General features: G+C 40.6%; 1 protein-coding gene across 3 annotated transcripts in view; it reads left to right on the top strand.

Moving 5' to 3' along the window:
* The window catches only part of si:dkey-225n22.4 (collagen alpha-1(XXI) chain), a 70,163-nt gene that overhangs the window by 45,162 nt on the left and 9,021 nt on the right, over positions 1 to 15,980 (top strand). For all 3 annotated transcript variants that reach the window (XM_034238474.1, XM_034238473.1, XM_034238472.1), the window contains exons 23-26: positions 523 to 576; positions 2,326 to 2,397; positions 4,007 to 4,042; positions 5,305 to 5,349. In XM_034238474.1, coding sequence (XP_034094365.1) covers positions 523 to 576; positions 2,326 to 2,397; positions 4,007 to 4,042; positions 5,305 to 5,349 — 207 coding nt within the window. The remainder of the gene's footprint in view (positions 1 to 522; positions 577 to 2,325; positions 2,398 to 4,006; positions 4,043 to 5,304; positions 5,350 to 15,980) is intronic.

The following is a 15,980-nucleotide window of genomic DNA, read 5'->3' as shown; positions in this document are numbered from 1 at the left end:
CTGAGACTTCTGTTATTATACTCACATGAAAAAGAAAGGACACAGTATTTTCACATTATGCAATTTCTACTTCTTCTAAAATTATTCTTCCATCAACATCAAAATTCCACCAATGTAAAAGGTAGCAAAGTCAATATCATCGCCTAATCAACACTTTTAGTTTTAATACTCAGTAAAACTTTCTCTTCTAAATTAAAGCTTTTTCGTAATGCACCACAGCTGTTAGTAAGGGTTTAGACCAATCATGTGACTAGGTGAGAAGATAATGATTGATCACCACACATTGTGATTTATATTCCACTGCCAAAAACCTTGTGTCCATGCTTTGCTGAAACCACACTTTGATATGCTTCTACTGACCTGTGTGTGCTGGTCTTTAGATGTATATGGTTAAAAATAGTCCTACAAATTTAGTTAAGTATTAGATTTGGTAATAATTGTTGTCAAGCTTATGCCCTCAGAAGAATTTCCAGACAAGTGTGTTGTGTTTTACGTGTGTGCGTGTGTTTGTGCTTTATTTAGGGGAAGTGTGGAGATCCAGGTGTCATTGGTCCTGTTGGTCCACCAGGCCAGAAGGTGAGTGGAGCAACAGATTTTTGGCCAGATGAAATTGTTTCCTTTAACCTCTTTCTTCACAGCTTTCCAACACTGCATAATTTCCTCCTCCTGTATCGCTTTTTTAATTTATTCTCACATTAGATAATTACAGACATTGCAGGGGGGAATGGCTCGCTAAGTGGAAAATCTACCTACAGACATCTGTTAAAAGCAGTGATTAACACATATCTAATTTGTTAAATCTTTACAAAAACTACATTTGTTGTGTTACGAGTTGGGTTATGTGCTGTAACTATTTATTGAGGGACAACAGTGTATGTGCCCATCGAGCATTTCTGGGCAGCCCCTTCGGCTGTAGGGTGGGCTGCCAGATACATTTTCTGAGCACATGCTTTGGTTATGGTCTCTATACAGGCATGACGTTTCCAAACCTGGCAACCTCAACAACTAAACAATGGTTTCATTTAACTTTCCACAAAGCCAAACTCTGCCCCTGTCTCTGGTCATTATGCAAAGCTAATCACATCTGGGTCTGACTCCATAGCTGCAGATGAGTGATTTAAGTCTTCTGATCTGTCTTGAAATTAAGTTTAAAGAGGAAACTGACACTTTTGTCAACCTCAAACGATGTCCCCCTTTTTTTTGGGCTTCATATTGAGCCCTCATTTCCCCCTGAGGTTGTACCATGTGGTTGACAGAATTGCATAGCAGAAGCAGGTATCTAAATGTCGGTGATGTCATTATTCTTCAGCCATTTAATTGTGCAATTAACACATTAAAGCAAGTCTATTGCCACTAATGTTGTCCCAAAATGCTAAAATATTCAGGACCTGAGATGCGGCCTTAAGTTTATCTTCTATACTGCACTGGAACCACTTCATATAGCATCTGCTTTCCCTCGAAAGTCACATAAGACCCTCTGGAATCACTCCAAACCAATGGCTCAGATGTAGAGAGCAGCAGGTTTTATTTCCCTCTCCTGCGGTGTCCCTCGTTGTTTTACTCTTTGACTCTCCCCATATGGTCTCTGCTACAGTTGTCTGTCCCTTAGCCTCCCCTTGCCAAAAGCATGCAAAAATAAATGCACCTCTATTCCCGAGTCCCAGTAAGTTCCTACTACAGTGAGGTTTTGAAAATTCAACATGGCGGTCGGATTAGTGAGGGCACTACTGATTCCTCCCTGAGGGATCAGTGTGACAGCTTTTGCCTTTTCTCTTAAACCAACCTCATTCTCCTTCTGTTTCCTCTCAACCTGCTAGACAGTTCTTATCCCAACAGCCTGAAATTCGGATCTTGCTGACGAGTAACAGCTATTCTTTGTTTGTTCAGTGACATGTTTTTAAAGCAATTATGCCCATAAATGTCAACCATTGTGAGAATCTGAGTCTTTCTTTTGTCCTACTGAATTGCAGGTAAACTACATTCTTTTGAAAGTGGATCATCAAGCATTTATTAATTTTAGGAAATGAGTACTGAATCGTTAGTAAAGAGGAGCTTGAAAATCTTTCAATCAAACATCTTTAAATTCCCATATTTAACCCGGGAAGTTGTCACAGGGAATATAATCAAAAACATTCTTATACATAAACAAACACACCTCAAAAACTCTCAAGTTTTCTGCTCCCTTGATGGATTTTGAAACAAAGACAGGCAATTGTTTTCAATCTATTTTGAAATAAATGGCCAGTTTGAGGAATGCCAAGACATATGAACCTCACGACTGCTAGCCATTGATTTTAAGACATCGATAATCTTTGACCTTTCCAGGGCTCAGCAGCGGACTCGGGTTTACCAGGTCTGCCGGGTGCCATGGGGCTGCCGGGGTTCAAAGGTCACAAGGTGAGAGTCAATTCATATAATAACATTTATTCAGTGAGAAATGTATTAGCTATACCGGATATCTCATGGTATTCAATGACACAGCTCTTCCATAAATAACTCCTTGTCGAGGTTTATAATGTTGAGGTTTTGTTAGCATTGTCAGGAATGGGTAAAATGTATTACTAAGGTTTCAAATCAAATCAAATCAAGTTTTATTTATATAGTACATTTATAAACGATTTTTGGTTGAGCCAAAGTGCTGTACATTTAATAAAAATAGCCTACAGTAGAGACACTTTACAGCAAATACAACAGCACAGATTGTTCAGAATATCAGTATGACAATACGACACCCTCTGTCCTTAGACCCTCACATCGTACAAGGAAAAACTTCCAGAGAAAACCCACAGTTTAAGGGGAAAAAATGGGAGAAACCTCAGGGAGAGCAACAGAGGAAGGATCCCTCTCCCAGGATGGACAGACGTGCAATAGATGCCGTGTGTAAATCGAAGAGATAATACATTTTACAGCATATAGACCGAATGTTAGGAAATGCATGTGTCTGTAATAAGAAGATGAATCCACGAGGATGTCAGCTACAATCTTGTGGAAGCCATCAGGGAAGCAGCATGACGAGACCCAAGGCAGGACCGCAGAGACAGGTTCAGCCACGACCCGAAGTCCACGACTTAATCCAGAACTCAGGATAGAGGATCCCGGCGTAGATATAGATACAAAACAAGAAAAAAGATTTGGCTGGGTTAATCGGAACAAGAGAATACACAGACACAGACAGAGAGGGAAAAGGTCATTAGATAAAAGTTATTATTGATAACCCTCTAGAAAGATCTCATGAACTTCCCCACTCAATCTATCAAGACCCAAGCAGTTCTATTAAATATAGATAAGAAACAGAGATACAGGTAGGGAGCACAACAGGTTTTAGTATGCAGAGCTGTTGTACTGGACTAAATTACATTGCAAATTATATACATAAGGGAGCCGAATGTTAGAGACACAACTCAACGCTAAATATACCGTTTAATTGACAGAGTAAAAAAAACATTTATAAGCATCGTAAAAGTAAACTTTATCGCACAACAGATGACGTGGTTTGTATGAGATTGTACAGGTGTACCCAATAAAGTGGCCACTGAGTGTACATGAACCAATTAAAATCAATGACCTGGTTGGTTTTGTTTAATGACTTAATGAAGTCTACAATTGGCAAGATATCAAAGCACTTTATAAATGATTTATAGCTTTAGCTGTCAGGAGTACATTTACACGCTGTACTGTCGAAATGTTGACAACTCAACATAATACTTGTTTATGTATTATTCATTTTTTGCTTAGATGACATGATTCATTTTAATGGTGTTAAAGGTTGTCCTTCACACTTCAGAAAAAGAACGCCCAGGCTCATAAATACAATACATTAATCCAGATCAGTATGATTCACATGCTAGGTTTTGTTTTCTCTATGCTGTCAACAGGACACTGATGCTATTTTTATTCTTTAATTCCTCGAACAGCTTGATATTTTTTCGATCTAACTGCCAGTGTCAAAACAAAACAATGATATGATTGTAAGGTGTACATATTCTCATGTTCAGTGTATTTTTAGGGGGAGAGAGGAGATACCGCCACGAAAGGATGCCAGGTATTTCTTATTTACACTTCTACTAGAAAGCCATATGCACATGTTCATTTTTCAGTCCTGTATCAAAAACATTTAATATGTCTGAAGCACAATCTACACATACATGGGCGTTTTTGTGATGGGTTATCCTCCTTTTGTTAAAAAAGAGAGAAATCTACAATGTTGCCACAACTGTGTTGTTTAAACAGTGTTGGATAGCATAGCGGTAAGTGACCTCCTTAGCAATTATTCCCTCTTATCCTCAATATAGTAAAGGGTAACTGTAAATGTATGCGTAAACCTGTAAAAACTCCTGTTGTAAAGGTTACTATGCATTTAAACTGATGTTGCACGCAGCATGTAGTCTCATTATTGACGCCTCACAATGGAGATAACATTGCACACTTTGACTTTACAAGCCAGTAACCAATCTGGCCACTGATTTACAAAAGTTACAGGAGTTTTAAAAAAGTACAGTTTTCAGTGACCTAATACACCGTTTAGGCAGTAACATTTGGATAGAGACAAATGGCATAACACATCGAAAAAGCTTCATGGGCTTCAGTTTATATATGTTATTTTGTTTTCAATTAAACATCTATTGGTTACACTGTCACAGCAGGATGGGGCCTATTCCAGATATCAACGCCTCAATCTCATCGCATGCACCTTATGTCACCTTGTTCTACTTCTACCTTTGTGACCAGAGTTTGAACAACAAAATTGAACAATCAAAGCATGTGATGAATGCTCTGATTCAGTATAAAATGAAGGAGAGATGAAGTGTGTTATGGTTCTGCAGGAAGCAATTGGAAAGCCACACGTCAAATAGAAAGTGTGGTCTGTTAAAGGTCACTACTAGCCAATTCATATCCCCTCTCTCCCTTGGTTTCTCTTATTGGCTGCTAGTGGTAATCATGACCTTTCTCCACTCACAGATATACACACACACACACACACACACACACACACACACACACACACACACACACACACACACACACACACACACACACACACACACACACACACACACACACACACACACACACACACACACACACACACACACACACACACACACACACACACACACACACACACACACAGAATGAAGACATGGACCAGCACACAGTATTACACACAGCTAAATCAACACACTCGTTTGTGCACACATTCAATCTCACCCTTGCACACATGCACACACCACATAAAGCCATACCAGCACAAATGTAAACAAACTCACACAAACATTCAGTTAATCATGATGTATCTCTTTGCAGGGGAACTCGGGCAGAGATGGAAAAACAGGGACTCCTGGAGTACCTGTAAGTGTAGAGTCATACCGCTTCCACTCGATGGACAATGTTTCTATGGGTTTGGCAGGGTTTCTTAAATGTGTGTGTGTGTGTGTGTGTGTGTGTGTGTGTGTGTGTGTGTGTGTGTGTGTGTGTGTGTGTACATTTATGAGAACCAAATGTCCCAACAAGGTCACAAGGATAAGGGGGAATTTCTTGGCCAACCCTCACTTACAAGGAGCGCATTTGTGGTTAAAACTTGAGTTTTAATTTTGTGGAGTCTGTCTGTATTTAACATCATAAATAGCCTGATACAAGTCCCCATAAAGACTTTATCACAGAATAGAAATGATCATCATAAACTCGATCAATAATAATATAGCACCTCTCTGAAAGTGATTTTACAGGGTGCTTTACAAGATTAAAATCAGACAGCAAATAAAAAAACATAAAAATGCAATAAAAGTCGAAACAGAATACAGTGCAGGTAAATAGAAGAACAGAGTAATATAGTACAGGCTAAACTGACTAAATGAGAAGGGACAAGAGAAAAAAGAGAGTATGAAACCGCACAGAAGCTCCAGAGAGTAATATAAAATCATAAAATCAAATAAAATGTACTGTTTTCTGAAAAGTAAACTTTCAGCAGGGACACAGAATTAGATAAATGACTAAGCCGAGCTAATCTCTTTAGGGAAGTTGTTCCAGAGTCTCAGGGCCCTCATGGCACCGCCCGCCTTCGGTCTTTAGATTCATCCTCAGAACAACCGTGAGGATCATAGAGTCACAGTTTAGAGTCTTGGCAACAGTGAAAAGGACCCGATGACAGAAGCTCAGACAGGGAAGGCTGAATTACAGGTGTTTAACTTAAAATCAATAATCAGTTTACACTTACAGGTAGCAATTTCAAGGCATTCTGAAACAGGCAAACATATCTGACAATGGGAAGGCATAAGCACATATCAAAGACTGGCAGCAGTTGTCACTGGCAACAGGGACATTTTTCAATAAAGGAATTGCCAATTTACTTTGCAGAGTAGACTGCTTCACTAAAGAGAAGGTTAGATGTTTTAAGACCGTTTGACACACAGATACCAATACATCTTGTTAATAAACTAAAGGGATGGCATGTCCAATTAGCGATTGAGCTAACACAGCTGCTATCTGATTGTGATAAATGTATTAATTGTGGCTTATAGTTAGCAAGCTAGCAAGTTCAGAGAGCTGTTTTTCACAGCATACATTCCGAATGGTCAAAAAATGAAAGAAACAGTTTACATTTATATTAACAAGGACTCTCTTCTATCTAGTCTCCCAGTAACATGGCAGTCTGACAATAAGGCAGCATGAAAAAAGACCATGACCCTGAGAAGGAAGCAGCTACATCATTGACCTATAGTCCACCCGTATCATTATCTACTGTAACCAACCCGGTATCACGGCAAGACGTGAAAATGTGACGATTTACCATGCTGGGAGACGTGAAGATGTCACAATTTCGTCCCTTCAAACGTGACAGTTACACGGTAGTGTTAACATGTCCCAAATACCCGGAAATGCCAAGCAAATGCTGTACCACGACAGTCGGTTGTTATTGTCAATATTAATATAATAATGATTTATTCTTTAATAGTCACACTCGATTTCGCCGATTTTCTTGTCGCCCCAGCTAGTCGACACCTCTTTTAGCAGAAACAAAGGCTAAATTAATGTATTAAATCGATGTTAATCCATGTTGTTGTTGTTCCATGGTTGTGGAATTAACGGACGTGACGTTGTGCGATTGCGTTGCCAGGCAACAACTTGGCTTCATGTTAATTTACAAACTCTTCAACTAGAAACGTAGTTATATTGAAAAACATTTTAGAAGGCCTCACGAAATACTTTAATGTAAATGTGAAGGACTGTGTGTATAACAAAATACATCCGTCAAAAACAATACCGGAAACAGACGTAGGCAAGATCCTCAGCTCTGTGATTGGATGGTTTAGCCGCAATGCACGTTGGGATATGGTGTTTATGCGATGTGAAATCCGAAAACATTTTTTAAAAATAATACTTTATTCCGAGTGTGCTTGCTTTTCTCTTTGAAAGTCATCACATAACGGCATTGTAATGCACGGTTCGGCTGCATTAAATATTACATATCTGCCGTAGTTCTCTATTTAGAGCCCTGATGAGAAGTCTTCTATAGAATCTAGACAAACAGGAATAACTGCCGCTAAAACTGAAAACGTGACGTGGATCAGAAATGTATCAGAAATTAAACAACATCTTACATTTCTTTTCACACAATACGTCTCCTTGCATTATCAACACTAATTCGGCTGACTTTTATATTTGATCCAATTGGTAGATAGGCTGTATTTACACCATAACGGTGCACAGCTGATAGAAAGGGACACCTAGTGGTTAAAGCCCGTTATTGCATTTTATTATTTGTATTATTAGATATTAATAGGATCTCTATAAAGTATATGCATTACTCGTTATTCTCTACTAATAGTTACTTAAAGACTGTATATAATGACTATTTTGCACATCCCTTTCAAGATTTCAAGATTTTCTAAGGTTTATTGACATATCATAATATTATACACAACTACGGTGTAGTTACAGTATGCAATGAATGAAAAACTTGGGTCGCAGGTCGCAGACATCTATCAATATGTGTGTATACCTCCACCATTAACCTGTTAAGCACCGAGCCTGTTTTTCAGGTCTCAGGCTCGAAAATGACATTTCCAGAACAAATGACCATAACTACACTTCTAAAAGGGTTAAATTAGTAATATTTGTTCTCAAAGTAATGATAAACCTGTGAGTTGGATGTAGAAAAGTCAGAATCAATATAGATGTTTTTTTATTTTAAAGAAAATTCAGATTGAACATAGTAAAAAACTGTAAATTATAGTGTCCGTCCAAAAATTATGTTTTACTTATAGTGAAAACTACCCTTGGATGATGGTAAGGTAGACTAAAAGCTTTAGGAATCCAAAGTACAACATATAATAAAGTACCCTGTATCGAGATTGATGCAAAACAAGTGACATTTGACCTTTTTAGAGAGGTTTAGCAAAAAAACTCCACCTCTGGGGTGATTTGGGTGGAAATGAGCGTTTGTACCGTTTCTCTGGAACCCATTGGTCGATTTTGGTGATTAACATATTTTTCTGACCGTTAGAGCCAATATAATCGAAGGGGAGTTTTCACATAGACACCAACGTTAACACAAAAAGGTGGGGGCTTTGCGCATGTCGTTTTGCATGAGAGTGAAGCTATGACATCTGGAAAAACGGAAAAGCAGGGTTTATTGCTTATGGATTATCAGAAATAATTTCAAAGGGACACAGACACATTGGATTAACCCAGTGGTTCTCAAACTTTTTCTGGCAGGCCCCCCCTTTGGAGAAAAAAACAAGTCGGGGCCCCCCCAACACAAAAAGTCATGCTCGGTGGCGGCGCCAGATATTTATTTTGGGGTGCTGTGGGGTAGCTTGACGTTTCAAGGATGCTCAAACATTTAGGGTTTCCCATTAATGTACCGGTTGCTAGTGGAATTTTCTACTGCAACACTTCCCACGCAAATAGGCCTACACAGTTGCCCCTTTCACACCAACGCGTTTTCAGCTCCGGCTCGGAGCTGGAGCCTGAAAAGTGCCGGTTTTTCCTGTTCACACCGCAGCGGCGCCGCCTCTTAGCTCCGGAATCCGGTTCACTTCCAGCTCCAAAAAAATGCCGGTCTAGAGGCAAGAGCTTCGGAGCTAAGAGGTGGCGTCGCTTACGTCTCTCTTACGTCGAGGCGTGCAGGAAACTAAACCCACCTAACCTGAACATGGGTCGACTGTCATGCTTGCCTACAAGCAGTAGTGCTTATAAACACACTTTATAAAGTCAGGCAACACTAACCAGGCTTCCTGTGATTCTGTTTATATGTACCTTACTTTGACCATCCGTTCAGTGTTATTGATCATTGTGGAGAGAGGCAGACGTTTTGTTTTGTATTATAGCAGCTATCGGATGGAATCAATACATGGGCTGCACAAGTTTTCGTGTCCGACTATCACATGTAGAATCATAATAAAAATACGCCGGTAAAATGTGCCTGTAGAAAACGGTTTATGCCACAATAGGATAGCAATAGCAAGTAGTCAGTTTAGCTTCGGTTGCTATGCTAACATCACCCATTTTATACCAGAGAGAAACTTTCATAACAGCGTTGTGATGCCAAACAGCGTCAATTCAGACTGACACACTCACTTAAGGGGAACTGAGGATATGTATCAGCTGCTTGTGTGAGTCCGACAGTGAATACTTTAGAGCGGCCGCTGCAGTGTGAGCTAACCGGGAGCTAACGGGAGAATAACCTCCCGTGGAAGAGCAGCCAACACTGCAGCGGTCGGTAAATGCCGCAGAAACACATTAATAAACAATGAACCACGGCACTCTGGAGAAAAGCATAAGGTTGGAGAAGTCGTCATTTAATTTAATCTGGCTTTGTGTGATTAAAAGCAACACGATCATCGACCCGACGCAGTTTCCGGTTGTTGTGAGCGCCGTAACGCCGTTGGGGAGCAAATCAGCGATGTAAACGGTGACGTCATGACGTAGCAGCGGCAGCACCAGTCAGGCTCTGGGCGGTGTGAACAGAGCGGGAGCAGAAAAGGGAAACCGGAGCTGAACCAGAAAAGCTCTAGCTCGGAGCTAGAAAGGGAAAAGCGCTGGTGTGAAAGCCGCATTTGTGAAACATACACAACGCAGACAGACACCGGTCACAAAAGTATCAGATAGGCTTCAATTTACTTTTGATTGTCTATGATTAACTATAAAAAATATCGGCGTTTTAACACTACATTTATATATGTACTTATTTGTATGGTTTGCATATGAGGTGGTCCGCGAAAACCCTTGATAATAAATAGTGGTCCGCATAAACAAAAAGTTTGAGACCCCTGGTCTATGATTAACTATAAAAAATATCGGTGTTTTAACACTACGTTTATACATGTACTTATTTATATGGTTTGCATATGAGGTGGTCCGCGAAAACCCTTGATAATAAATAGTGGTCCGCATAAACAAAAAGTTTGAGAACCCCTGACTTAGACTAAAGTTAACTATCTAAACACTCAGAGAGTCCTTTAGTTCACCGAGCCTCTCAGTCTGACAGGAGAGGACTCTCCTCCACTTTGTTGTTGAAAAAACTCTTTATATCCGTTAGCGTAGCTCGCTAGCACCAGAAGCTAACAACTACGATCTCCGGTACCGGTGCGCTCTCTCTCTCTCGCGCACGCACACAAAATGGCTCATTCCACACACACACACACACACACACACACACACACACACACACACACACACACACACACACACACACACACACACACACACACACACACACACACACACACACACACACACACACACACACACACACACACACACACACACACACACACACACACACACACACACACACACACACAGAGCCGAGCTTTAGTATCATATTATTTTCGAATAAATAATTTTTCAAATTATGATTTTTTTTTTTGTAATAACCATTTTTCCTCCTGGTCTCTCGCGCCCCCCCATGTCATGCCTCTGCGCCCCCCACTTTGGGAACCACTGGATTAACCTATGGATTAACTTCAGCAGCGTTGTTATCGTTTTAATGCCAGTTTTGACCAGACTACGACCAAGGTCGGCCATGTTGCCGGTTTTAGCTACCTAGCGCCACATGTTTTGATGTCTGTTCTTGTTCTTATCATAGAGTGATGATGTATGTACCTATCGATTATGTGTCTTCTCACGATGCCAGTCGATATGTTGGATGTGCAGAAAAGATAAATAATAAGGGTTTTATGAGTGAGTTTCTGTGCAGTAATCTGTTAGCATTTTTCGCTCGTTGCTAATTCAGAGGCTCAGCGTTAGCATTGTGGGTTTAAAAAAAAAAAACAACAAAAAAAACATCAGTTAGCTGAGTTTCTTCCCGTTACATGGATATAAAACATTCATAGTTTATTAATTATTAAGATGCCCTTAGACACTGTTTCCTCAGATGACGCGTTTTTCCCCCGGTATCGGGGGGGCGGTGCTTAAGAGGTTAAACTGTCATATTCTGCACATTTCTTATACTATCTACATACATCTTATAAGAGTATAATACATATGTATAATATCAGTTAAAATAAGTGCTTAAACATAGTTAACATTGCAGGAAAGCAATATATTAGACGTTAAGTACATTGTCAGGCTTAATATTTATCCACCCCCAAAGCTTTTTTCTTATTCAAAAGAAGACCTTAACCTAAAGTATCCTTTAATGTTTAAATAAAGCCTAATTAGTTTGTCTGTTTGGCACATCCTCTATTAATATCTAACAATACAAATAATACAATTCAATAAGGTGCTTTAACTACTAGGTGTCCCTTTCTATCAGCTGTGCACCGTTATGGTGTAAATACAGCCTATCTACCAATTGGATCAAATATAAAAGTCAGCCGAATTAGTGTTGATACTGCAAGGAGACGTATTGTGTGAAAAGAAATGTAAGATGTTGTTTAATTGCTGATATATTTATGATCCACGTCACGTTTTCAGTTTTAGCGGCAGTTCTTCCTGTTTGTCTAGAAGTCTTCTCATCAGGGCTCTATAAATAGAGAACTATGGCAGATATGTAATATTTAATGCAGCCGAACCGTGTATGACTTTCAAAGAGAAAAGCAAGCACACTCGGAATAAAGTATTATTTTATTTTTAAATAATGTTTTCGGATTTCACAACGCATAAACACCATATCCCAACGTGCATTGCGGCTAAACCATCCAATCACAGAGCTGAGGATCTTGCCTACGTCTGTTTCCGGTATTGTTTATGACGGATGTATTTTGTTATACACACATTCCTTCACATTTAAATTTAAATTTACATTAAAGTATTTTGTGAGGCCTTCTAAAATGTTTTGAAATATAACTACGGTTCAGTTGAAGAGTTTGTAAATTAACATGAACCGAAGCTGTTGCCTGGCAACGCAATCGCACAATGTCTCGTCCGTTCATTCCACATCCACACACATGGATTAACATCGATTTAAGACATTAATGTAGCCTTTGTTTCTGCTAAAAGAGGATTCGACCAGCTGGGGCCACAAGAAAATCGGCGAAATCGAGTGTGACTATTAAAAAATAAATCATTATTATATTAATATTGACAATAACAACCGACCGTCGGGGTAGCATTTGCTTGGTGTTTCCGGGTATTTCTCCACTGGTTGGGCCATGTTAACAATACCGTGTAACTGTCACGTTTGAAGGGACAAAATCGTGACATCTTCACGTCTCCAGCATGGTAAATCGTCACATGTTCACGTCTTGCCGTGATACAGGGTTGACTGTAACATGTGCAATGTCTATTTAATAGGTGTTGCAAGCATGTTTGCTTTTAGCGTGTTAGCTACTAGTTCACCAGCTAGGGAATCAGTAATTGCAATGCACTTTGAGTAGTCCCTATATCACTCAGCGTACCACTGACTAATTAATCTTTTCACGTACAGTTCTAAAGGTTGCTGTTTTTTTCCGTATGTTTGTGCTTAGGGAGGTTGAGGGTATCTGCCATATGTCAGATGCAGTGACTCACCTAGAGTCACAACTTTTAAGTTTTTTAAGCTACAACCAAGGCCTATATCATGTAAATAGGTTATGTGCTGGTATGCAGATTTTATTACCTTTGGATAGAGAGCATTTATTGTTATCTTCCCTCTAGTTGTTCAAATATAAGCTATCTATCCTCGTCAATTATTGGTAATAAGCAAATAAATTGATGTGTGATTTGCAATTTCCAGCTTCCAAACAAAGCTTTGTAATTTATGTTTTAATAGGAACAATACCAAATAGGTAGCATTTAGGAATTGATCGGTAAGTATCGATTACTTAGGCATCGATCTTCACGTTCCTAGATAGGGCAAAGACAATTCATCCATTCAGAGGAGCTAGTGTGTGTGTGTGTGTGTGTGTGTGTGTGTGTGTGTGTGTGTGTGTGTGTGTGTGTGTGTGCAGCAGTAGCAATATTGCATCCTGTGGAGACAAAGTTGTGTTGTCCTGTCTATGACACTTGAGACGGATAAAACGATTGAGGAATTACAGAGTGTGAACATTAAGCTGCATATTGAGAAATACAGTGCTGAGAGCAGCCCAGCCTCCAAGTGACACACTCTCAAGACTAAATGTATCAGCGGTGAATCACAAGTGTGTTGCTGCTGAAAAGAATAGGACATATTTTTGTCTTCAGACTGACTTCCTAATACTTACTGGGTATAATAAATATGACTGCACTGCAGTTCGGCAGAGGCTATGTTCTGTTTTCCTGGTTTACCTCCTTATCATCGCTTGTCTTCTCCTGGGAAGTAATGTGGCATTCAGATTGCAGAGAACATAACTCCATTTTTCGCGACGACCCGTACACTAGGGTTGCTTGGAGTTTATTACAGATTGAAAAAGCCAATGTTCTGTTAGTCTGCAATACCATCCCAGCATATTGAGTTTGCTCAGTTGCAATGGAACTCAATATTTAAATATGTAAACTTTTGACTTTCTATGAATTCCTAGGATTTAACATACTTGTTGACTTTAAAGTCAAGATTGACAGTTCATTTGAATGATATGCAAATAATGTTATAGAAGGAAATTCAGAATCATAACTACATTTCTAGAGGTTTTGGCGACTGAGAGACTGACATGCTGTATAGACTGGTTGGCAGCCAGTCAGATTAAAGGATAAATGAAGAGTCTTACTTCTTGAAAATGGTAAGAGAGAGCATCCAAAGGCACAAGAGTGGGAATTGGGCCAAAAAAGAGATATATAACGCTGTGTTCCACACAACTCGAGGGTCGTTATTTTCCCAGTTGTGATTTTCAACCTCTGACCTCCAACCGTTCCAGGTGCACAATGCCAAACGTAAACAAAAACCATGGCTGACTGTGACAAACTGATGTTATATCTCTCACAGGCTCCGCCCTCTACTGGACTCTATGGGTACTACCTTATCATGCGAGCATTCACCTACTGAGAATTCTATAGACGTAGCCGGCCCCGGGGCGGGCCTACCTGAATGCGTGCACCACGCCCACCACGCCTCCCGTTCCCGTCATCCCTTTCTCTTCAGCGAGCAACAACTGAAGCAGAGAAAGACGTTTGAAGAAGAAAGAGTTATCATACTTCCTGGTTCCCAGGAAGACAGGAGAATTCAGACCGAACCCCTCCTTTGTGCCCAAGAGCCTAAGGAGTGTGTTCAGGTCGAGGGCTATTCAGTTGGCGGGCTTTCATTTTCCACCCCATAGTGGGGCGAGGGAGGCTAAATTGCACCTCCTCTGCCAGGTGCGTGCACTAGCGTGTTATGTGGAGTGCATGGCTGCCCTTAGACGCACTAAACAGCTGTTTGTGTGTTTCGGGGGCGGGGTGATCGGGAAAGCCCTGTCAAGAAACGCCTGGCATTGCACATGCCTACGGACAGGCGGGGAGAGCCTTCCCCACGGGGGTCCGTGCACACTTTACACGAGCTATGGCTGTGTCAACAGCCTTATTTAACAGCGTGAGTGTGGAGGACATATGCACGTCGGCGTCTTGGTCAACGCCAGGCCCCTTCATAAAGTTTTATCTCTTGGACATGTCTGGCTCCTTTTCATCGTCTGTGCTTGCTGGAGCAATGCAGGACTGGTGATGAGGGGGGGGGGCTGTGGGTCAGTGGGCATCTGACCCCCTCACCGGGCATAATGCGCTTACGTTTTTCCCCGGGCTCCTGGCCCCGGGGGACGTGACGCAGTGTTGTTGTGAGACGACAGCGCGTGTATACATCGGAGCCTGTGAGAGATATAACGAGGGGTTACGTATGGTAACCCTCGTTATATAAACACAGGCGGAGCCCTCTACTCAGGGGCCCTGTCTGTCCTATGCTGCTCGCTGAAGAGAAGTGTAGGATGACGGGAACGGGAGGCGTGGCCGCCTTATATATGGTGGGCTTGTGCACGCATTCAGGTAGGCCCGCCCCGGGGCCGGCTACGTCTATAGAATTCTCAGTAGGTGAATGCTCGCATGATAAGGTAGTACCCATAGAGTCCAGTAGAGGGCTCCGCCTGTGTTTATATAACAAGGGTTACCATACGTAACCCCTCATTTCTTTGTATGGAGGACACACAAATAAACTCTCAGCAGTGCTGTCTCCAAAATGTTTTGACGATTGTGGCACCGTCTTGAAATACTTTTGTGCAGAGAGGATAGTTTTGTTAGAGATTGTTAATCTTAAACTTCTACCTAAATATTGGAAAAATATCTTGAAATACAAGAACATATAATTTAGTTTGCCTTTTAGTTGATGGTTTACCATTTAAAATGTGAGCTTCCATTGTTTGTGTGCCATCAGAACTACAAAAATAAATCAGGGTAGATGGATTTGCCCTAAATAGAATTTCTACATTTTAATGGTGTGTTTCATTCATGTATACCTTTCCTAAAATAAGTTTTGTTTTAGGTCTGCGTTGTTTTGAACGCAACATAAGGCCACTGGGCTCACATGGGGAGAGAAAATGGCCATTATTCCTAACAAATGTATGTTCAACTTCACAGTGTCATTAAATGTGACCAAAAGATGCAGCCTCCTGTTGCACTGT

Source organism: Gymnodraco acuticeps, unplaced genomic scaffold (genome assembly GCF_902827175.1).
Source record: "Gymnodraco acuticeps unplaced genomic scaffold, fGymAcu1.1, whole genome shotgun sequence".
Taxonomy (NCBI): Eukaryota; Metazoa; Chordata; class Actinopteri; order Perciformes; family Bathydraconidae; genus Gymnodraco; species Gymnodraco acuticeps.
The sequence above is the reverse complement of the archived record's forward strand: the minus strand, read 5'-3'. Positions and strand labels throughout refer to the sequence as shown.